Consider the following 25,477-nt stretch of genomic DNA (forward strand, 5'->3'; position numbering starts at 1 on the left):
ACAATACATGAGACACGTGGCATATCAGATCCCTGCCAAGACAGACTGGCAGTCGAAGGGGAGCGCTGCCTACATGATGCTTAAATCTGCTCATTCATTCATTCATTCATTCATTCATTCATTCATTCATTCATTCATTCATTCATTCATTCATTCATTCATTCATTCTCCTTTAAATTAATTTTTATTTAATTATTTTAAGCATCACCCATTTTTTTCTGAAATTATTCATCCTATTCAACCCTATTTGATCTAAAACAGTTTATGCATTTTATTTGGCAACTAGCTGAAATAAAATGTTTTATTTATTTTATTTTATTTTATGTTTTATAATTTTTTATTTTATTTTTAATTTAATTTAATATTTTAGAAAGTTAACTAATAAATTTTGTTTTATGATTTATTGTAATTTAATTTAATTTAATTTAATTTAATTTAATTTAATTTAATTTAATTTAATTTAATTTAATTTAATTGTTTTAGAAAGTTAACTACAGTATAATAAACCTGAAACATTGATTATTTAACTTGTGCCATCAGTATAAGGGTATTTACTCATCTTAGACATCACCATCATGCACATTATCAACAAATTCATTTGTTTCACTTTTTTACCACCCTCTTGTTTCAAATCTCCTGCTTAACACTTAAACATGAAATGCTGGCAGGAAAAAGAAACGTCAGACGTTGTTATGGATAATGACACCATGAAGGCCTAAAACAGGGGGCCGTTCAGGGGAGCACAGCTCAGATCCAAATGTGCAGTTCCAGCTTACATAACACACCTGCAGCGGCCCAAATCCTGTCCATGGCTCTCTTGTTTTTGGATGGCCCCTCTCTCCCCTCTCGCTCCTACTGAGGGTGAAGCACGGGGGCCTCAGTCATACCTAAACGCAGCTGCAACATTCCCAAATAAGGTTCTCTGTTTCATCGAGACGGTCTGGGTTAAATTTTCACTTTAGAGAAAAAAGAACAAGGCGATCTCGACATTTTGTTTTTTCCTAGATAAGCTGATTCTCTTATGTATGCGCACACTAAGAAAATAAATATGCATGTAATTGACTGGATAAGATGAAGCACTGGGCGAAATAATGGTTATTGCTAGAAATATGTCAACTGTTAATGTTTTTGATATTTGGTATTCTGTTTTTAGCCTGGCATATTTTTTTAATGATATGTACGGATATGTATGACATGATTTATTATTACGTTACTTTTGCGTTACTTTTTCTCACCTATTCAGCGTTTTGTTTTGTGTCATGACAGAACATATTTTTTATACATTGCAATGTTGTATGAAAACATAATCAGTTAAATGATGCTGTTTATTACTATGCATTGTTACATTGCTGCTTATCATTAAATATTATTCTTCCTTATTTTAATGTAGTGAAAAACATGCCTTGATGATTTTTATTGTACTTCAATTCTTTCATTAGACCTAATTTTATTTGAAATGATGGTTCCTTTCATTGAAAGCCTATTTTAATGCTTTTTTTTTTCATCTCAATAATTGTCCTTGTTTCTCCCCCACTGCAGCCTGAAGAGTTTGAAGCCGTCCACTCCCACACCTTCCGGCTGAAGACGTTCAAGAAGGGGAAGCACTGTGGCGTGTGCAAGCAGACTGTGAACAATGAGGGTCTCATCTGCAGAGGTCAGTCCAGGGGAGGGTGGACCGCCTGTGGGGTGTCTTGCACTAGGGACATCTGTCCGTCCCAGCATCTGATGAGAGTTAATGGAAAAAGGTCAAGATGTGTGTGAGGGTGTCAGCTGCTCCCAGTGACCAGCCAGTCACTTCCTCTAATGAAACGTAATCATTAACCCCATTAGGCCACTGAGGGAGAGTGTGTGGCGTTACAGGCAGCGCTTCTACCACACAAAACCTGTTGGCCACTGGAGATGACATCATCGCCTGTGTTACTTTAGGCGCAGAACAGAGTGAAAGAGCCACACAAGTTTCCCATTAAGACTGGATGCTTGGGGCGGATATTCCGCGATTCACCTGTTTTGAGTCCCGCTGTGGTGAAGATCCAGCCAGAAAGGAATGTCAGACTCTATCAGGGGAAGTCTAGAAGTCAAAGCCTGGTTTATGTTTGAGGTTTATGCACTAACGTCAGGGTTTTCGCCATCATCAGGGCTGTTTCTAATCTAGAGGGGGCCTCTGTTAGCAAGTTAACATAATGACACTGCATTTTTGCAGTGAATATTAGAATAAGGAGATGGAATTTTTCAAATATTCCAATATATTGAAAAAATATAATTTTACATGAATGACAACGGTAGCAAAATAACTAGTGATTTAGTAAAATAGTGACGCTTTGCACATCAAAAAAAAAAAAAAAAAAAAAAAAGTTAAGTGTCTTGTGGTCAGTATAATAGTTCTCGGGCTCCTATGAAATGTTTTTTCAGAATCATATCATTATTTTAATCACATGCTTCAATTGTTATCTCATTTGTCTTTTATCTTATATGAAATTCAATTTAACTGTAAATAGTTTAAAATATTCTGGCAATGTCATTAAACCTTTTATTTTGATCACATAATTATAGGGCAAGATCTGGCAAATGCATATTTATGTAACGGACAGGCAATGATAAATAATATTTTATTTAATACATGAAATGTTGCAAAAGTAATCTGAATAACTTAATATAGACTGTGTCTAATATGTATTGTACATTTATTGTTCATATAATAATACCTCTTGAGATTCATATTATTTACAAATACCAACATGGACCATTATGGATCTCATATACTGGTGCGTTCGGGGAGTATTGTAATTTCTGTCAGTGTGAGTATTTATTTTTCCACAGACGGACAGGCATTTTTACACCCTGTTTCGTTACATAGCCATTGATGAACCAGGCAGTGCAGACTTTCTTCGGATGAGTAGTTAGAGTTAGGCTCATATAGGTTCAACGGTAATGGTCAAATGTGTTCAGGCTTGTAACTATAAAGGCAGTATTCGTCTGGTTTGCTGCGTTCTGGCAAACCAGGTCTCCATTTCTCCACTCCACCGCTTTATTATCATCTGTTACATAAAACCAAGCAGTGCCAGCAGAAACTCAAGTATCAAGAAAGGGATTTGCTGTTAAACTTTTGTCAGAGACGTCTGATGCTCTCCATCTGTAGAAATCTTCAGATTCACCTCCAGAATAAGTCCTGCACAAGACATGGCATGTTTCAGGTTCAATACACTATAAAGTTTAAATGATTTAAAAATGATTTTGGGACTTTTCCTGGTTAAATAAAGGTTAAATAAAAAAAATAAAATAAAAAGAGATTTTAAGCAAGAGCTACAGCGTTCTGGCAAAAGTCAAACTACTTACTGGTGTATAATAAAATTACTACTCATTTTATTATATTTAATTAAAATATGTATAATAAAATTTAATTATTATGAAATAAATATTATTTCTTTACTCTTTTGCATTTTCTGTAGTTGAATGGTTGAAGACTGTAGTACTGTCCACTATATTGTTGTTTACAGATGTTTGTGTTTCTTGACTGTGACGGGTGGTTTATTTACTTCCAGTCAATGTATCAATTTAATCCGCAGCTGTTGCTTAAAACACCCATTTTCAGGTCCTGTATATTTTAGCATCAGTCCAGCTCAGACAAGGACAGTAAATGATTCTATCACATTAGTCTCATGCCAACTATAGATTGTTATGGTCAGACATAAAAATAATAATAATAATAATAAAATAAATCCATTTTTATTAAATCAATCAAGTCATCATGTTGATTTATTAGCCTTGAGCAATGTCTTTATCAAAGCTGATCGTTGTATTTCTGTATTCATATACATCTGAAGTCTGTGTTGTTATGCTCAAAGTCATTAGCACTTGATTCTTAAGGCCATGTTTACACCTGGTATTAAAATGCGTTTTGGTCGATCGAATCACAAGTGGACGACGCTAAATACAGGGGTCTAAAACATTTTGAGCTTGTCCACTTTCGACCACTTCCAGAGGTACTCGAAAACTCATTCGACTTGCTTTCGTAGTGTAAACGCACATGTGGTGGAATGAGTCAGAACAGCCACAAAAGACCGTCTACTCTCCGCCGACTGGCCTAATGCGTTAACATTATGGGAAGCACGCTAGACGGGATTTAAACTTTGTCGGCTGGAGAGCCAAGTTTGGTATGAAGACGAAAAACGTACCAAGCACAACGTTCTCTCATCATTCCTGATCTCTAACACACACACTCACAGCGTTCGGCTGGTCTTGCGGCTGTCAGAGCAGAAACGAAAGCTGATACTCTCCGTGTGTTTTCCCGTCGCCTTTGGTGTGTTCATATGTAAATTGTTGGAGCTTATTTTGTCCATTAGATCGAAATATCTGAACACATTTACCCACCCATAGACCCTCCCCTTTCAGAAATCAGGACAGTAGTGGTTGAACAAAAGAGACGGATTAAGACACCAGGTATAAATGGAAATGTGTCTCCCTCGTCAACTTGTGATACGATCGACTAAAACTCATCTTATTACCAGGTGTAAACAGGGCTTTAGATTCTTGTGTAGATGATCTTGGTCAATGTTTTCCATTCAGTATGATAGATCTGTCATTGTCACGTGTCTCTGGGGAGTTTGTCCCATCTGAGTGGTATTGAGTCATTGAGTTAGAGATGGTTAAGACTATTAGCTGATTGTGTGAGCTGTTAAACAGCCACTTTCTCCAGTGCATGTCCATCACAACACAAAGGGGTGAGACCTCCTTAGTGAACTCTAATGGCTGTGGGCTTTGAGATGGAAAGGACAGGACAGAGGTTTATGGTTCTCTTTGTGGCTGGATTGGCACACGGTTGCAATGCAGCATCTTTACATTCATTAGTGATCTATTAGTGATGCATCGAAATCTCGTCAACCAAAAACATTGATTTCTCATTTTTAATTAATCTTCATTTTGATTAACAAAATGCATTCAGTTGATGCATGAACAAAACTGTATTCGCAAAAAGTTGTATGCTTTTTTTAAAAGAATACTTCACCCAAAAAAGAAAATTATCCCATAATTTATAATTTATTTTACTTTTATATTCACATATTTTCACTTTACCTTTTGTCTTCATTATTTAATGTGTTTGAATGAATCTGTCATAAGTTTATATTTCAACAAAGAAATGTAATATAAACATAATAATCATATTATTATAAAGTTATATATAATACAATGTGCAACTTAAATGTTTCTCATTTAACTCAGTTTTGTTGCTTATATAATACTGTTGATTATTAAATAAAAGTAATTATTAATTGATTATATATATAAACTTTATTTTTAGTTTGGGTTTTCTTCTAAATGAAAGCTGTAATGTCAGTGCATCACTGATGCGTACAGAATGTGTATATATTTTAACTGTCAGTGTGAATATCCCTTTAAAAGGCAGCAGATACTTCACTAATCCTTCAAATCCATGTGCTCGTCTATGTGAGTATTATAAACTGATCACTTGACATGATCTTTTGGTAGATCATTTGTAATTGCCTTCATCATATATATGAATTGTCTCTGTTTGAAAGGAACCATACCTGCACTTAAAAGCTTTAGGAAGATAAGCATCCTGCCATGATCCTAAATTAATGTAGTTTTAGCGCAGGCAGCTGTGTCCCATCTAATCGTAAATAAAGCGTTTACTCCGCAGCCCTGATCACAGTTGAGCACTTGACATTAGAAAAGCAGGTCAGAGTCAGACTGAATTCAGCTGCAAAATGAATATGGGTTGTTGTCATTTTTAGTGCTTGAATTGATTGCATACATGCAGATGAGGCTTTTAAAGGCTTTGGATGTTTGATCTGTGCTGTGTCAATCAATTCTTTACCAAAGGACATCCATCTATCCATCCGTCCGTCCGTCCGTCCGTCCGTCCATCCATCCATCCAATCGTCCGTCCGTCTGTCCGTCCGTCCGTCCGTCCATCCATCCATCCATCCAGTTTTTTTGCTATGACATTTCATACATGAACAATACCTTTTTGAATGATGCTGCAAATGAATCGTTGAATCAGTTATGAATTGATTCATTGCAGCTGTTTGAACTCACTCAAATGACTCTAACCAACACTAACATCAGTCTCTTGACAAAAAAGGAAGTGAAATTGACTCCAACTAGCTTTACACTTTAGGTTTTAGTCTTAATGGACAAATTAAAAGCAGATTAAATTTATCATGATATTCACAATAATGTTAGCTGTGTGTTCATACAATAGCTGTATCTCCAGCAGTCATAGTTTGGCAAAGTAGAGCAGCAACTGACTGGACAGAGTAGAGGACAGAACGCACCGTGCGTCCCCCTTTTCCAGCCCCTGCCCTGTAACATGATCTCATCTGATTATTTTCATTCCAGCCGATCACAGTGTTGAACGTGTTTCCCTGCGAGAGTGAAACCAGCCCGGCTGACTCTCTCATGACTCACTGTTGTTGCTCGTTTGCTTTTCAATGTCATCAATTGATATGGTGTGTCTTCGCGCCAGCATAAACACCTCCAGCGCAGAGCTGAGGTGACCCAGAGATATGAAACGGTGTCGAGGGGAAACATGCGCATAAAAATAGCCCTTTCTGCGGTTTCATTCCATCTCTGCCTCTGGACATTGAGACTGTTTTCCTTTTTCAGGGAGAAATGCAAAATCTCCCCTGATCGCCCTCAGGGGTGCGGGCTGCTTTTGAAGAGACTGATGATGCGAGGATTTGTGTGTGAGTGTGTGTTTGCACTTGCATGTGTTTGCCATGTGTGCATACACAATCCAACAGTCCAAGACCGTTTACACAAAGGACTCCATCCAGCAAATAAGTGAACATATGTCTTTTAAAGGCGAAGTGTATGATTTCTGTGCCTCGTGTTGCGTCGGTTATATTGGAATAGCATACTAACATAGGACTTTTACTGTTTCTTCCAGTATGAAATATGTGTTCGGCAACACTTTATTTTGATGGTCCCTTTTGAACATTCTGTTGACTATAAGTATACTTTGCAACTACAACTACTCTGTCAACTAACAACCATTAGAGTATTAGTAGACTGTCTGCTTAAAGGGATACTTCACCGATTAGCATTAAGCTTTATATCAGTAGAAAACCGGTAGTATTTTCGAATGACCGTGCTTCCCTCCCTCGTGTCCCCCTGAGACGAGAGATTTCTGTATTGTGTGTCTGGAAAAAAAACCCTCCGATGACGCATAAATCGTCATTTTGCTTCATCGGAGGCTTTTTAGTCCAGAGGCTAGAGACTACAGCCAGTAGGAGGAGCTCGTTCCGCATGTGTTAAACCCGCCCATAGGGGGATCTCACGATAAAACCGCGTCTTTTCAGTTTCGAGTCAACTAGTAGCCTAGTTGTATAATTTCTTCCGATACTGCCCCCTGTAACTGGTAGGCGTGGCTTGGGAGTGGCCTCGTAGTGCAGCGAAGCAAGTGCATTCTGGGAGTTGTTGTCTTTCATCCACATGAACCAAAAATACAGGGTGGGCCATTTATATGGATACACCGCAATAACATGGGAACGGTTGGTGATATTAAAGTCCTGTTTGTGGCACATTAGTATATGTGAGGGGGCAAACTCCTCAAGATGGGTGGTGACCATGGTGGCCATTTAGAAGTCGGCCATCTTGGATACAACTTTTGTTTTTTCAATAGGAAGAGAGCCATGTGACACATCAAACTTATTGGTAATGTCACAAGAAAAACAATGGTGTACTTGGTTTCAACGTAACTTTATTTGTTCATGAGTTATTTACAAGTTTCTGACCACTTATAAAATGTGTTCAATGTGCTGCCCATTGTGTTGGATTGTCAATGCAACCCTGTTCTCCCACTCTTCACACACTGAATGGCCCCCAAGGTCTCCCGATCTGACCCCCTTAGACTTTTATCTTTGGGGTCATCTGAAGGCAATTGTCTATGGTGTGAAGATACGAGATGTGCAGCACCTGAAACTACGGATACTGGATGCCTGTGCTGGCATTTCTCCTGCGGTGTTGCTATCAGTGTGTGAAGAGTGGGAGAACAGGGTTGCATTGACAATCCAACACAATGGGCAGCACATTGAACACATTTTATAAGTGGTCAGAAACTTGTAAATAACTCATGAACGAATAAAGTTACGTTTAAACCAAGCACACCATTGTTTTTCTTGTGACATTACCGATAATTTTGATGTGTCACATGGCCCTCTTCCTATTGAAAAAACAAAAGTTGTATCCAAGATGGCCGACTTCTAAATGGCCACCATGGTCACCACCCATCTTGAGGAGTTTGCCCCCTCACATATACTAATGTGCCACAAACAGGACTTTAATATCACCAACCATTCCCATGTTATTACGGTGTATCCATATAAATGGCCCACCCTGTACATTTTCTGGCTTTTCTCTTTTGATATGGCCAGCAGCCATATCACCCTGTATCCTAAGACTGGTTGCCCACTGAAGCTAAGCAGGGTTGAGCCTGGTTAGTACCTGGATGGGAGACCTCCTGGGTAAAACCAGGTTGCTGCTGGAAGAGGTGTTAGTGAGGCCAGTAGGGGGTGCTCACTGTGTGGTCTGGGTGGGTCCTAACGCCCCAGTATAGTGACGGGGACACTATACTGTCAAAGAGAACCGTTCTTCGGCTGAGACGTAAAACCGAGGTCCTGACTCTCTGTGGTCATTAAAAATTCCATGTCACTTCTCGTAAAGAGTAGGGGTGTAACCCCGGTGTCCTGGCCACATTCCACCCATTGGCCCTTAACAATCATGGCCTCCTAATAATCCCCTTCCACTGAATTGGCTCTATCACTCTCTCTCCTCTCTCCACCTATAGCTGGTGTGTGGTGAGCGCACTGGCGCCGTTGTACTGTGGCTGCTGTCACATCATCCAAGTGGATGCTACACACTGATGGTGGTTGAGGAGAGATCCCCTGATATGATTGTAAAGCACTTCTATTCTATTCTATTCTATTCTATTCTATTCTATTCTATTCTATTCTATTCTATTCTATTCTATTCTATTCTATTCTATTCTATTCTATTCTATTCTATTCTATTCTATTCTATTCTCAGTCTAGAAGGCACCAACTTCTAAAATAATTTCACATTTCTGCTACATAAATGACCCAATTTAAATACACATTCATCTTTCCAGCGGTGAAATATCCCTTTATTATCCGCTAACTCTTTATTGTGATGGTCCTTCAACAGACATTTTACTGACTATAAGTACGTCAACTTATTCTACCAGCCCTAAACCTACCAGTCTACTAATACTCTACTAACACTCTAATGAGAGTTAGTAGACATGTTGGTGTATCGTTACTTATAGTCAACAGAATGTTCAAAAGGGAACATCAAAATAAAGTGAAACCATGTATTCCTGCACATTACTAGAATTTTCTGTATGCGTAGAAAAGCCAGCCATGACGGTGCATGCTGATAGGTCCTTAACTCAATCTGCTTGCTGTCACGTCATTCTCTACAGGGCACAGCTGATTGGTTCCTGCTGTATCAGCAGCCAATGAGCTTGCTGCTCAACCTTCAAATACATGGTTAGCATTTGCTGTAGCTGTAGTAGTAATTTGCAGTATCACCACCTACTGGAATAACAATGTAACCTGCAAAAAGAGTGACAGAAAAAAATGCATGGACTGACAAACACAGGCAAGTGAAGTGATGCAATCAGCGAAAGCCCCAGTGCTATTTGAATGTTTATCAGCACTTGACCAAGCAGATTTAAGAACCAGAGCTCACATCATTGTTTGAGTCAGTGTTGTTATGGCTGGGCCAGTCTTAAATAAATTGCAATTGTTTTGACATGCTGAAATGACACACTTTACCTAAAAAAAAAAAAAAAAAAAAAAATCCCACAGCATGTTTATCACGCACTGTTTACTTTTTCCCAGCCATCCGTCATTGCCATTGTGATTCATGTACACACACACATCACATAAGCGCTCACTACAGCTCATTAGGGCTTCCTGAAGTTGCCACTCCTCTCTTGGAGCTGCATTAATGAAATGAGATAAGCAGATTGATGAAGACGGCCGTTCATCTCTCCCTGCTGATAGACGAGCTCAGTGCTGAGTCTAACATCATTACTTTAATCAGCTAAAACTCCCAGTCTCAGCATGACCTTCTGTTTAGTATGCCAGTAAACACACTCAGGACTTCCTCCTTTTTGTGCTTATTTCAATCTTTTAGATTACTTCTGAGAATGTATTCATGAGAAACCTGCGCGTTTTCTTTGAAGCTTTTAGAAGCATGTCGAGACATTTGGTGTGAAATTGAAGGCAGCTCCCTCTAACATAGCATTTCAGTATGAAGCCGCCTTTAATGGGACAATTAGATAATTGCATCATAACATCTGGTGATCTACAAAGAAGGCAGACAGAAAGACACATCTTAATAGAATTAACTGATTAGTCATTATTGACTTACTGTCTCTGTATTGAGTAGGCAGATAGATTTTCTTGGTTTTAGCCATTAATTTGAATTGAAGGGTCCAGCACCCCAAAATCTTTTGAGGTTAAATGCACCAGTGCGATGCTGCCACCTTCTGGTGAGTTAACGATTACTTTTTTAAATATATCCCTTATTATCCTTATTGGCTTTGATGAAAGATGTGATTATGATATGATGTGCATTAGAGTGATTTTGGTCAGAATAAAATGTATTTATTTTCTTCTAGTATTTTTTTGTTATGTTTGGTGAGCTTAATTTGTGTTAATAGTGCATACAATGCATACAAGTCAAATTGCACATAATATGCACTATTAAAACTTAATTTACAAAGATTTCTGGTTTGCTAAAATAGCGTTAACCATTCTCCCAACTCTTTTTTTTTTTTTTTTGCGGTATGTAAAAATAATTTTTTAGAGGATTAAAATCTTCATGGGTCATTACGATTAAAAATTCAAATAAGGCTGGGAAATCACTTGAGTAGCCTTTTTACTTAGTATATAGTATTGGGCCTTTATTTAAATGATAGGTCCAATAAATGTGTTTTTATTCGCCTTGATTGGCTTTCTGTCTAAATATCTTAATCAAAAGATTTTTACATTTTAGTTGGGTATGATGCGTTATTTTGCTCATTTTAAGGGATTAGTTTGATGGACAGCATTATTTGTTTTGAAACAGACTGACCCGTATACTAAATTATGCAACAAATATATGAAAAAAGACTGTTTACATATACAGTATTTTGCTTCAGGATCTATTATCCACAAGCTGTTTCTTTGTGTCTGTTTGCAGTATTTGTTTTTGCCACTAGGAGACAGTGCAAGAATATACTGTACATTATGAGCCTTTAAATTGAGCAGAGATCCTCTTTGTGACATGTTTATGACGTTTGAAAATGAATGAAACTTCACACACTCTGAAGCGTGACCACTGTATGCTGTTAATTTCTTATATTCTTACATAAGCGCTGTGATCCACCAGAATGTGTGTTGAATTCAACAGCTGTTTCAACAAACGTGGCTGTGATTTATCCTGCGTTCCCAGGCCTGAGCGTGGCTTTCGGAAAGCCTGTTGATTCAGGACTGCAGTTCAGTTAGACTTGGAGAAAAGCTCGGAATCCACACCAGATGAGCATCAGAGGGAATTGTGGGAAGTAGTCCATACAGGATATTAAAGCTTAACAGCTCACAGGGGGTTTGTTTCTTAGTTAACACCTGAAATCACACTTTGAAGAGTGTTCGAAATGGACACAACAGGGTCACACTGATTGCAAAATAATATGTAGAGGTTAAATGGATGGATTCCATGATTTACAATTATTACTCACTTTCTCACACAGACACATAGCATATCTGTCTATCTGTCTGTCTGCCAGTATTTTAACATTGTGTAAAATAATAATAATAAAAAAATGTATCATTAATATATCAAATTTATAATAAATAAATAAATAAATAAATGAATAAATAAGTTAATAAAATAAATTATCATTATTTTTTTATTTTTTTAACAAATTCATACAAAGTTGCCACCTCATAAATTAGCTATGTTTTCTCACGAGGCCCGATTAGACATTTCCGGTATGTCTGTTGTCTGTGAAATGGATTGTGCTCCTCACATGACTGTCTGATACGTCACAGACATTGAGGCATGCGTTAAACACTCTTATCAATCATAATGCCAAAGTTTATTCAACTGGTCCCAGAATAGTGTGTCCAGTGCAGAAAACAGCACACAGTTAATATTTACTCTAGTGATGTATCCAGATGTCAGAATACTGTGGGATGTTCCATTCCACTTCTTATTATTTTATTTATTCATATTATTTCCATCTTAAGGGATAGTTCACACAAAATTAAAATCAGTCTTCATTTACTCACTCTCACGTCGTTCCAAATCTGTATGCCTTGTTTCTTTTTTTTTTTCTCTCCTTCTTTCAAATCATGTGGACCTAAAACAACATCGGATCCCTTTGACTTTCATTGTATGCAAAACATTTTTTCCCTAAACTCTGTTTCTTTGTCTCTCTCAAGTGTGCATAACACAAAAGAGTTATCTACAGCAGTATAGTAAAATCTCAAGGGTTTGACATTCGTTCCGTTATACCACCGAGCGTAAGTGCTGATTGTGCCAAAACACTAAAGCCTCATTTGCCACTGCGGCACTCAGGGGAGCCATTGGGTTTGAGAGAATGACCATAGCATGTTGAAGTGGACTGAATGTATGTGTGTGTACTTGTGTTTGAGGAAACTCGTGGTCCGGCTCTGTGATTGTGCTCTCTGTGTAACCCGGCACGGCCCAGCCCTTTGGGACCACTGCTCTTTACAAAAGGCCAGCATGGGAAATGCCAACCCCGCTCCTCCTCCTCTCTCTCTTTCTGAACATTCATCTCTTTCTGAAGTCCTTGTGTCAGATATTAAGCAGCCCCCTCCTAATCCTCTTTCACTCCCTACATCTCTTTCACACACCCTCCACCTCTCTCTCTCTCTCTCTCTCTCTCTCTCTCTCTCACTTCCGGTGTGATTGTTGGGGGTGAACGTGCGGAGCGAGTTGAGAGCGCTGCTGTTGAGGGCGTTTTCTTTTTTCTTTTTGTTTTTTTTCTTTCAACATTATTATTATTATTTTTCTTTCTTTCTTTCTCCTATCTTTTCCCCTCGCTAGATTCGTCCGCTATTAGGGTAGGGAGGAAAAAAGTTTTCTCTGTGTGCGTGCGTGGTTGGTAGCCGCTGGCATGGCGACTACCAACACGCAGGGCACATCTAACCTGTCCCTCAGGAATGGCTGCAGGTGTGTACCTGAGCCCGGGGTGACCGTGGAGGAAATGCTGTTGATTATTGGTGATAAAATAGGGTTCGATAACATCGTATCGGCCTCCAGAATGAATAAAGCGGTGGTTGTGTTTTTAAAAACTGAAGCACTTGTTAATGAGTTGACTGTGAGCGGAATATGGGTAAAAGAGTCGTTTGTACCAGTAACCCCGCTATCCGCTCCAGCAACTAAAGTTATAGTCTCTAATGCACCTCCGTTCATTTCAAACGAAGCCATTGTTAAAGAACTGTTAAGATTCGGTAAGATTGCGAGCCCTATTAAAGCGGTACCTCTGGGATGTAAAGACGCCGCTTTAAAGCACGTGCTTTCCTTTAGACGTATGGTTTATATGTTTCTCAGTTCTCCGGAGAGGACACTGGAGGCTTCTTTCCGTGTAACTCACGGAGAGAGCTCTTTCATGGTTTATGCTAGCTCGGAAAGTTTGAGATGCTTTGAGTGTGGAGACTTGGGCCATAAGCGATTTTCATGTCCGAAAAAAAGCGAAGTGCGCGCTTCCACATCTCGCGCTGACGATAATAACAGCGAACACCATGTAGATATCGTAGAAACTCCGAGATATGAAGAACAAGATAATGGTGCTACAGAGGAAGTGGAGGGACAGCAAGAGGTGAGTGTTTCTAATGTTAATCATGCTGGATGTGTGGAACAACCTGGAGGTAGTCATTTACCTGACAAAGATGTGAGTGCTAGTATTGATGATGTGGGTGATGCTGAGGATAAAGGTATGAACAGTGATGTTGTACAGGTAGTTGGCTCTCAGGAGAAAATGGATGATGAGTTTGAGTGTTTATCACAGTGCACTGATGATGGAATGAAAGATGATGAGTGGCCTGAGATGACTAAAGAGGCTGAGAAGGATTTGTACAGTGTTGAGCAAATCAATTCCTTTTTAGATCAAACAAAAGGTAAATCAGGGGTTGAGATAAGTGATTACTTCCCGGATACGGAGAAATTTATTGTTTCTGCAATGAGGGCTAGGAAGGTCAGCAGCTATGAGGAACTTACTCAGCAAAAAAGATACCGCCTTAAAAAGCATGTAACAAACCTAGGTAAAAAGCTAGGGAAAGCGAGGGGAAAATTTAGATAATCACTATGGCTGTAAAGTTTCCCTTTCTTTTCTTTTGTTTTTTCTTTTCTTCTCTTCTCTCTATGGAGACTCTGAGGGTGGGATCTCTTAATATTAATGGGATGAGGGATGGAAAAAAGAATGAACTACTATCAGAAATGATTGGTTTGAAAGGCTTGAGTGTTACTTTTTTGCAAGAAACTCATAGCAATTGCAAGAATGAAGTTAACTGGGGCCTATGGTGGAAGGGAGACTATATTCTTAGCCATGGTACTAATTTAAGTGCTGGCGTAGCTGTCCTTTTTTCTCCTACATTTAATGTCAAAATTTTATCAAAACAAGAAGTAGTACCAGGAAGGTTCTTAATTGTTAAGGCTGAAATCAGTAATTTAAACTTTCTTTTTGTAAATATTTATGCTTCTAATGTTGGAGCGGAAAGAAAGTTGTTTTTTGCTAAATTGGAAAGTATAATTAAAGAAGAAAGTGATGATTTCTTTATTGTTGTAGGAGGGGACTGGAACTGCACTATAGATTTTGTTCTAGATAGAAACGGGGAAGAACCACACGCACAGTCAGCCTCATGTTTGGCTAGTGTTTTAAAAAAGCTCAGTCTCTCAGATGTGTGGAGAGTGAATAACCCTTCTATAAAACAATATACATGGGTGAAAGTGATTAATGAGAGGATTTATGCTGCACGTTTGGACCGTTTTTATATATCTTCTAACCTGAAAAATAGAGTTGTTAATACAGAAATTATCCCCAATATTCTTTCTGATCATAAGCTTGTTACAGTTGGGTTTACCTTGTCTAAAAGTGTACATAAGAGCTATTATTGGCATCTGAATACTAAACTTTTAGAAGATAAGTCTTTTTGTGAAGATTTTGAGTGTTTTTGGGAGAAATGGCAAATAGAACAGAGTAATTTTGAAGATATTATTCAGTGGTGGGAGGTTGGCAAAGCCCATATAAGAGATTTCTCTCAAAAATATACTGCATACTCCTCTGTACGGTTGAAAAATACATTAAAACACCTAGAAGCGGAAATTGCTGATATTGAAACAAATATGACTGTTAATGATGATGCTAATTTAAAAGACTTGTGGACTGAAAAGAAAAATGTTTTAAGTTCAATACTGGATGAAAAAGTTAAAGGGGCTCTTATAAGAAGCCGCTATGTACATTTGAAGGACATGGACGCTCCCACTTCTTATTTCTTTAACTTAGAGCGTAAAGTGGGTCAGCAGAAACAAATGATTTTATTGAAGGACAATAATGGACATGTCACATCAGAACCATTGGAAATGCGAAGAATTGCTGTTGACTTTTATTCTAAATTGTACACTGCTGAAAGCTCAGATGAACATTCCAGGACTGAACTGTTAAGAGATTTACCTGTTTTATCTGAAGAAAAAAAGCTGTCATTAGAGAATGATATCGCTTTTGAGGAAGTCTCTCGAGCTGTGATGGGTCTATCTTCAGGCCGTTGTCCGGGAATGGATGGACTACCAGCTGAGTTTTACAAGACTTTTTGGCCTATTGTAGGTCAGGACTTTTTTAAAGTGTTTCAGAAATGTTGTCATGAAGGAATTCTTCCAACCAGCTGTCAAAGAGCGGTTTTGTCTTTGCTCCCGAAAAAGGGTGATTTAACACTCCTAAAGAATTGGAGACCGGTTGCAATCTTGTGTACAGATTATAAAATATTTTCGAAGGTTTTAGCAAATAGGTTAAACAAAGTTTTGCATGAAATTGTACATAAAGATCAGTCATATTGTGTTAAAAATCGGTTAATTACAGATAATCTTCATTTAATTAGGGATGTTTTTGATTATGCCAATTGTAATGATCTTAATCTGGGTCTTTTGTCTTTAGATCAAGAAAAGGCTTTTGATAGGGTTGATCATGTTTTTTTGTTTGATACCCTTAATGCTTTTGGTTTTGGGAAAAGCTTTATTTCAATGATCAAACTTCTTTATACCAAAGCAACATGTATGATTAAAATGGGTGGTGGGTTGAGTACCCCTATTAATGTAAGAAGAGGTATCAGACAGGGTTGCCCAATTTCAGGACAATTGTACAGTATCGTAATTGAACCATTGCTATGCAAACTGAGAAGGGAACTAATGGGTTTACAGGTTAATACCATGAATTACTCTGTTAAATTATCTGCATATGCTGATGATCTCACAATTATAATCAGAGAGGAAAGTGATATTCAGGTACTCAAAGAGTCTTTAGAGTGTTATGGTAAAGCCTCGTCCGCTTTAGTGAACTGGAGCAAAAGTGATGCTTTGTGGTGTGGAAGGGTTTCTAAAGGTCCAATACTTCCTGGTGGGTTACAGTGGGGGAGAACAGGTTTTAAGTATTTAGGGGTTTTTATAGGAATAGAGGAGTATAGAGATAAAAATTGGGAGGGCCTTGTGGAGAAAGTGTGTGCCCGGTTGTCTCGCTGGAACTGGTTGCTACCCCAGTTGTCCTATAGGGGGAGGGTTCTGGTATGTAACAACCTGGTTGCTTCTTCATTATGGCACAAAATGATGATACTAGAACCTCCTGAAAAGCTGGTGAAAGAAATACAGCAGCGGATAGTAGACTTCTTCTGGTCGGGACAGCATTGGCTGAAGGCTGCTGTGCTATACTTACCAAGGCAAGAAGGTGGCCAGGGGCTGATTGACATCAAATCGAGACTAAAGGCTTTTCGAATACAGACAGCAAGGAGATTAATCTATGGTGTGGATGTGAGCTGGGCTGAGATCGCATGTGTTCTCCTGAGAAGAGTAGGAGACATGGGACTAGACCGTCACCTGTTTCTGATGGATCTTAACAAACTGGATTTGTCTGGACTGAGTCTCTTTTACAGATCACTCTTTAAATCATGGGCACTTTTTAAGTTCTCACGGGATGGAAGTGACATTCAGAACTTGTGGCTGAATGAAGAGCCGCTTTTCTTTAATCCTGCTCTGGATGTGGATGTTCTTAAATCGGACACTCTTAGAAAAGCCATGTGGGCAGCAAACATCTTAAAGATTGGACATTTGCGAGTCAATAAAGAATGGATTAACCCTGAGAATTTAGCTGAAAAATTGAAAATTAAATCTGTCAGATTGATAAAAAATGTGCTGACTCAGATAATTGAGACCCTGCCTCAGGATTACAAACTGGCAATGGAAAGTTTTGAAAAAGAGACTGATCTCTGTAGCTTTCCTCAGTTGATTTTTTCACCAGAGAATGGTACATGGCAAGAGAAAGAAGGTTGCTTGCTGTCTTTTAAGACTCATCAGCCGAAGTACTTTTGCAATGCTGATAAGACGGACATATACACTATGTGTGTGAAATCATGGCATCTTAAAGCACTAGAGACTGTTAGTGAGTCCAAATGGCAAGAGTTTTTTGGGCCAGGTGCCTCCCCCAAAGGCAGCTGGAGGTCCCTGTACAAACCTCCCATTGAGAAGAGGTCTGGAGACCTGCAGTGGAGGATAGTACACGGGATTATAGCTACAAACAGGCACATAGCACACCTTGATCCACAGGTAGGGGAGGGCTGTCCTTTCTGTGGGGAACAGGAGACAGTTTTTCATTTGTTTTTAAAGTGCAAAAGACTTCAACCAGTTTTTTGTATTTTAGAAGAGTGGTCTCATAAATTAGGAGAAATCTTTACACCAGTTTCTTTTATTTATGGTCCAAAATACAGTAGAAGAAAGAGGGAGGTGCATGTGTTAATTAATTTTATTTTTGGAAAAGCTAAATTGGCAATTTGGCTATCAAGAAAATATCGTTTGAACGGGGCTGGGTCAGATGATATTGTGTCCATATTAAAAGGACTAGTAAAATCTCGCATAAAAATTGAGTTCACATATCATAAACTGGTAAATAACATGGAGAAGTTTAAACACCGATGGGCTGTGAATCAGTGTATTTGTGACATTGATAGTGATGATTGTTTGGACTTGTATATTTAATTTTATTTATTTCTCTTTATTTATGTATTTATTTATTTTAGATGCATTTTGATATTTTTTGTCCTGGAAAAATAATGTAAAATTGCATTTTTAAAATTTTGGTAAATAAATGCTTTTTGAGCCTCTCTCTCTCTCTCTCTCTCTCTCTCTCTCTCTCTCTCTCTCTCTCTCTCTCTCTCTCTCTCTCTCTCTCTCTCTCTCTCTCTCTCCTCTCTACAGTGCCCTAGTGTTTATACTCTGAACATCTGAGTTCCTAACAAGGCAAACCCATGTACAGTACAGTCCCCACAATGCACTTTCACACCCAATATGGTAGTTCTGATCTTTTATTCTGTGCACAGGGCTCATATGCACAGAAACGTGCTGGGCAGCCCGCATGGGGCACGATAGTGTGTCTGTTGTGAGAAAAAACAGGACTGACAATAACAGATGAGGAAAAACAGTCGCACAGCAGTGAGGAAACTAGCGGAAATGCACAATAATTTCAAAGAAACTGCATGTAGAAAACTGCTTGTAAAATGTACTCCAATAATCTTTGTTTTAATTCCAACTTTAAAAAACACATTAGCAGTGTGTATGACTATCTAAAAGTTGTGTATATAGTACTGTTTGTGTACACTATAAAAAAATGAAATTTCAAAAATATTGTTTCAGTATTCCAAAATTCAAGATTCAATCAACCTGGTATCTTGAAAGCATGACTTTGTTCTCTAGGTGGGCTGGTAGACTTTCTGACTCCCATATGATGTGTATCAGCCTGCCAATCAGATTGGAGTTAGTGAATTTAGGTAGATTTAGTCAGTTTTGTGTGCAGTATGCATCAGGTAGTCAGTGAGTGGACTGTTCTGTCTGAAGGTGAGAGCGAGTCTTCAAAAATATGATTCAGCTAAAGATATCCGAATGCTTTAGAACATCTGTGAAAAGTTGTAATAAGTAAAGACACACACACACACGTCTGGTTCACTATGTTTAGACAATGGTTTTTATACTGTACAAAGTGTATATTCTATCTCCTTACACTAACCCTACCCCTAAACCTACCCATCACAGAAAACTTTCTGCATTTTTTCATTTAAAAAAAATATAATTTAGTATGTTTATTAACCCATTTCCCTCATGGCTGGTCCCCACAATGGAGGTGATCTCAGGTTTTACTATCAGTTTTCACTCACACACTCACACACTCACACACTCACTCACTCACTCACTCACTCACTCACTCACTCACTCACTCACTCACTCACTCACTCACTCACTCACTCACTCACACACACACACACACACACACACACACACACACACACACACACACACACACACACACACACACACACACACACACACACACACACACACACACACACACACACACACACACACACACACACACACACACACACACACACACACACACACACACACACACACACACACACACACACACACACACACACACACACACACACACACACACACACACACACACACACACACACACACACACACACACACACACACACACACACACACACACACACACAGTGATGGGGTGAACCAGGCTTATATGGGGTGAGCTAACAAGATAATGAGACACAGGTGAATGTGATAATGAGTGCTGATGAGTCAAGGCAGAGAATTATGGGAGACGTAGTTTGTGAGTGAAACATGATAGTCTGATGTGGAGTGCCTGATGACCTTTACACACACACATAATTCTCTATATGCCATTTATTATATATTTATTTCATATGAATTATAAGATCTTGTACCCACGTGGAATCACTGTAAGGCACAGGCTCGTTTCACTTTATTTTACAGGCACAATTCTCTGGAGCAATCTGGGGTTAAGTGCTTTGCTCTCGATGATGGCAGCTCATGAATCACCTTTTTCTGGGGTATATGTTCCTGTAGCTCAACTATTAGAACATGACGCTAGCAATGCCAAGGTTGTAGGTTTGATTTCCAGGGAACACACAACCTGACAAAGTGATGAATGCTCAACCTGTGAGCCACTTTGAATAAAAACCTTTTAGGACCTTTTGCATAACCAGCTCATATCTTCAACCATTAAGCCACACCAGAATGAAACTCTCATCAGTTCTTCAAACTGTCTCACATCCGACACACTCCCAAACAGGAGGATCACACGCGAATGAAAATATCCTGAAATGAAAAAAAAAGTCAATAACTATGCGGACATGAAGCCAAAATACTATTTTTCTTACCACTCCTGAAAGGCTCCCATGCATAATTTTCCCCTATTGAGACTTTCACTACTTTTCTCAAAGACTAAACCAATGAGTTAAGAAAATAACCACTGCAAATATAACGTATGCACAGAAATATGTGAAACGAGACTGAAAGAAGGCCACATTACATAAGGTAAAGTCCACTCCAGAATAAACACATATTTTTAAACTCTGCTTTGAAATTCTGGATTTTCCCAATGCCCTTTAGTTCACACTCTTAAAGGAATCATCTGAAACAGAGTGGATTTGTGAGCAGTATGAGCCTCCAGTCCAGTGTTTTTATACTGTGACCTGGATTTCAGGACGAGGAGGAAGACTGATACAGGCTACGTTCCATAGTTAGCTGCCTACGTAGGGAGTATTTTAAGGCATCATATGCACATTCCCACCACCAAGGCTGTTTCAAAAGGTAGACAGCATGATCGTACTGCTCAATATCTCATACAGTTTTGCTTATCAAATGTTAATAATATAAATCAACACAAAAATACTGATTAAGATTGTTTTGGTTTTTTTTATGTTTTTGCTGTGCTTATAGGATGACCTAAATCTGTCGCTTAATAACTCCAAGAAAATCTGGATTTTGTCTTGTTTTGATGGATAAAATTAGTTTGAGAAGCAAAATTGTACAGAATTATATGTGGATATGCATCAATAATGTTTGCTGGATTTGAATTTTAATAAATAAACCATTTAATCCTCACTAAATTTTGTTGATTAAATTTTTTTTTTGTGCCTTGCGAGGAAAAATCAGATAACTGAAATATAGGGCAGTATATAGCAAGGCAGCTCACTAAGCCACAAATATATAACAAGTTGCAGTTGTCTCTCTCTCTCTCTGCCGTTAGAGGAGTCTTGGAGATATTAGGTGTGGTTTTGGAAACATTTCATCACCTTAGTCACCAAAAAACGCTCCTTGTGTGAAGGCCCTCTGTTGCTGAGCTCCGCCCCTGTCCGAGGAATGGCAGGTCAGACGTGAGGAACAGACTGGGCTCTGTGTAAGAAGAGCAGGGACGCTCGGCCCCTGTTTGCTGAAGTGTGCTGTATTTGTATGAGCAGGGAGATGGATTGGAATGGACTCGAATAGGAGGTTCTTTATGTTCTCTGGGCCCCACAGACACTGATAATCTATAACACTATTTCGACTAGATCAGTTTTCTAAATGATATTTGAGTTAGAATTATATTCTGAAAACAACTGTGATTTCCTTGAATAATATGATACATTTGGAAGCTCTGTATTTATTGCGAGTGTCTTGATGTGGGTGTTGTGGAAGATATTTATTATTTTATTTTATATTTTATTTTAATATTTGTTTTCATTATTTATTATTATTATTATTATTATTATTATTATTTTATTATTATTTATTTAATTTTATTTTGTATGTTTTTTTTATTTTATTTTATTTGCAGGTAGTTCTTGATAATTTGTGATTTACCAATTAAGATTAAGCTCCCGAGAAAAAACAAACAAAAAACAAATCCATCTAAAAAGAGCTTGTCAGTATTTTGTCTGATAAATTGTCAAAGAGTGCAAATTTAGCAAGCTAAAGTCTAAATAACAGTAAATTATCATAAAATCTTACAATGCAATGCATTAACAGTTGTGAATGTACTACAATGTTTATAACAAAGATTTGCAGTAGAATAGCAATTCTCATCCAGTGTTCTGCACTGGTGGTCTATGACTCTGTCCAGAAATGATAATATAAACACTGAGGAAAAACTGGTCTTGGCAAACAGCTTTTGTTGTGTCGAGCAGCTTTACTTCAGTCATAGTCGTCTGAGGAATTTTCCTCCATTTTACATGAATTACAGATGATGTTAATTGAAAACCCATAATGATCACTAATCTGAATGATCTCTGTATGATCTTGCGGGGAACATGTCCTCCTCAATGTCTACGGTGGTTACGGCCCTGCCTTTATTCAGTCTGATATGAAGGGTGCTGTGTAACATCAAGTGTCTAATAGTAAATGTTCAGAGTAAACAAGTTTTTGCAGGGCAAAAACATGATTAAAAAGTAAAAAAAAAAGTTTTTTTTTTTTTTTTATGACAAAAAATGCCCCCACTGTGCATACATCCTATTGTAATCAAAACGTATATAATAAAATATATGTATATATATATTTTAAAATGTACTAATTTGTAAATGTTATTTATTTTATTTTATTTGGCCTGAAAAAAAAAACCCAATGTGCTTACATTAGAGTATTATTGTAAACAAAAAGTTTCTGAAATGTACAGTTGAATTTCTAAAATTTAAACATAATGTTTTTTTTTTCTTTGTCTCCGCAGTTTGCCGGTTAGCCTGCCACAGGAAGTGTGAGGTCAAGGTAAGAAACAAAGCATTCTTGATCAGTCATATTAGACACCATACCAGTGTACAGTTTGTTTCTTTTTAACAGGTTATGCATAGAAAATGAATGTCTGTAACATTGGAATTGGGTTGTGAGAGACTTTTGCTATTCTGTCAGCCTTCAGAATTTCCCTAAATGGTCGTGTCTGCTTGTACAGGTTTGGCTCCTTTTATCAAATCCACCATCACATTTCTGTCTGGACGCCAGACAAATCTTATCACAGAGGACATTTTTTTCCTTGATAGTGGACAAGCCCCTCTGGTTGAGGAAGGGTATTGACATACTTGGGAATCTAAAAAAAACATCTGCATGCTGTCCTAGGACATGTTTGGCTTGGCCAACTCGTTCCTTGTTCAAGAATACCCTCCCCAAAATGTATCCCCTGACTTTTCCTGTATGATAAAGCCGTTTTGAAGGGTGTTTTGAGAGTGAGAGTGTTTGAGATTAGCAAATAGGTGGGGATATTTTGTTCGGCTCCATTCCAAAACCTTTATTTTAATACTACGAGGAAGATGCCATCTAAGGCAGCATCCCAAACTTAAATGGAACCTCAACTGATTTTGAACACTCTACATTGGCAGAAACTCAGGTGACATGACTTAACTCTTTCCCTGCCAGTGTTTTTGAAAAAAAAGTTGCCAGTCAGCGCCAGCATTTTTGATAATTTTCTCAAAAGTTTCATGGCCCCCAGATTATTTTGTTGTATGAATATCTGAATATGCAATACAGACCCTTTCCAAAAAATTATAATATCATGGAAAAGTTTATTTCCATTCAAAACGTTAAACTTCCATAGATTATAGATTCAGGGCCCACAACTTAAACGATTTCAAGTATTTAGTTGTTTATTTGTACAAAATTTGGGCTTCCACCTTATAAAACCCACGAAAACAGGATCTCAGAAAATTAGAATATTACATGAAATCACACAGTAATTACACAGTGATCCCATGGTCATTGAACCAGGTTTTGGTTCTTTTGGCAGTGTGGGCAGGTGCAAATCCTGCTGGAAAATGAAGTCAGCATCTCCATAAAGCTTGTCTGCTGAAGGAAGCATGAAGTGCTCTGAAAATGTCCTGGTAGACGGCTGCGTTGAGTGGACAGCACAGTGGACCAACACCAGCCGATGACATGGCTCCCCAAACCAACACAGACCGTGGAAACTTCACACTGGACTTCAAGCATCTTGGATTGTGTGCCTCTCCATTCTTCCTCCAGACTCTGGGACCTTGGTTTCCAAATGAGATGCAAAATTTGCTCTCATCAGAAAAGAGGACTTTGGTCCACTGTGCTTTATTAAATCCAGAGTCAACGCAGCCGTCTACCAGGAGATTTTCAGAGCACTTCATGCTTGAGTCCATCAACAGAAACTTGCACAGTCCTATAGCTGTGTCCTGGGTCAACATTTCATTCAGTAAAGTTTGGCAGTTTTGATTTAGATGCTGTTTAATATTGATGATCGTGTTATTTTACAAATGCATGCTTACATGCTATCTCTTGTTTCTGCTTCTTCTTTGTCTGTATTTTGATTCAGAGATTCAGTTCTCTTTAGAAGATAGCGCCTAATAGCGCCCCCTACCCTATAACAGTGAAAACACGGAAAGCCGAAAATCTCTGTCAATGGCGGAGAAATTGATTTCAATAGAGTTTGGTGTTGTCATGTTGCTAAACTAACAATGTGCCACTTCAATAATCAAGACATACTAAAATATTGGGTAAAATTGGCACATTTTATTAAATAAGCTATGTTGTCTAGCTTTTGGAACAGCCTTTGGTGTCTATGGCACCTTAAAATGCTGCCTACGTTGGCAGTTCACTAGATTTTGGAACAGAGCCGCCAATTAGTCCTCTCCATCATCTCTGAGCTCCATATGGCAGCTATTATTGTGCATATTGGTGTGTGTGTCGGGCAACTAGCCCTACTAATGCTGTGCCACTTCTTGCACCAACAGGAAATTCCAGAGGTGTGAAGGGGTGCATGTTTTTAGAGGCCTGTTGAGTTTACTTAGCAGATCAGTGCACACTGGCATTCAGAAACACTTGAGATTTTTGCCGTGTGGTTTGTAGTAACTACAGGATGTCTGGGGATGTTGTTCTCTTGGAGACCATCAAGGAAAGAAAAAAACAACAACCCAACAGGACGAGTCATTTTGTTTGATAGATTCCGTCTGATTGGGAGGACAGCTATGTCACCAAGAAGCTCCCTTGATTAAACTGCGATTGCGACTCCAGATCTGTTTAGAGACCTGTAACAACTTCCCTTGCCAGAATCACTGAGGAATTTCCGACCCCATGATCCAAGAATGGATGCAATTCGTTTCCTGCCATTAGATAAAAGATGAAAATAACGATGAATGATGCAGAGCTAGCCTTTGGATTCCTCCCGTTTTTTTAAGTATTTATTACGGAAATGACTTTGAAGTCAGTGTGAAAGGCCGTTTGCATTGCAAAAAGAGAAAGAAAAAAATTCAACTTAAATGACATTAAACTGACTTAAAAAAATGAGCTGAATCTTGAATAACTTGTAAAAAGCTGAAAACTATTTAACTTATTTTGAGTTAAAGAAATGTAAAAGCAT

General features: G+C 38.3%; 1 protein-coding gene across 7 annotated transcripts in view; it reads left to right on the top strand.

The window, feature by feature from the left end:
* The window catches only part of tns1b (tensin 1b), a 231,354-nt gene that overhangs the window by 65,690 nt on the left and 140,187 nt on the right, over window positions 1-25,477 (top strand). For all 7 annotated transcript variants that reach the window (XM_081369325.1, XM_081369335.1, XM_081369336.1 and 4 more), the window contains exons 2-3: window positions 1,540-1,654; window positions 22,838-22,875. In XM_081369325.1, coding sequence (XP_081225451.1) covers window positions 1,540-1,654; window positions 22,838-22,875 — 153 coding nt within the window. The remainder of the gene's footprint in view (window positions 1-1,539; window positions 1,655-22,837; window positions 22,876-25,477) is intronic.

The sequence above is a fragment of the Scardinius erythrophthalmus genome (genome assembly GCF_964197995.2).
Source record: "Scardinius erythrophthalmus genome assembly, chromosome: 6".
In the NCBI taxonomy this organism is placed as follows: domain Eukaryota; kingdom Metazoa; phylum Chordata; class Actinopteri; order Cypriniformes; family Leuciscidae; genus Scardinius; species Scardinius erythrophthalmus.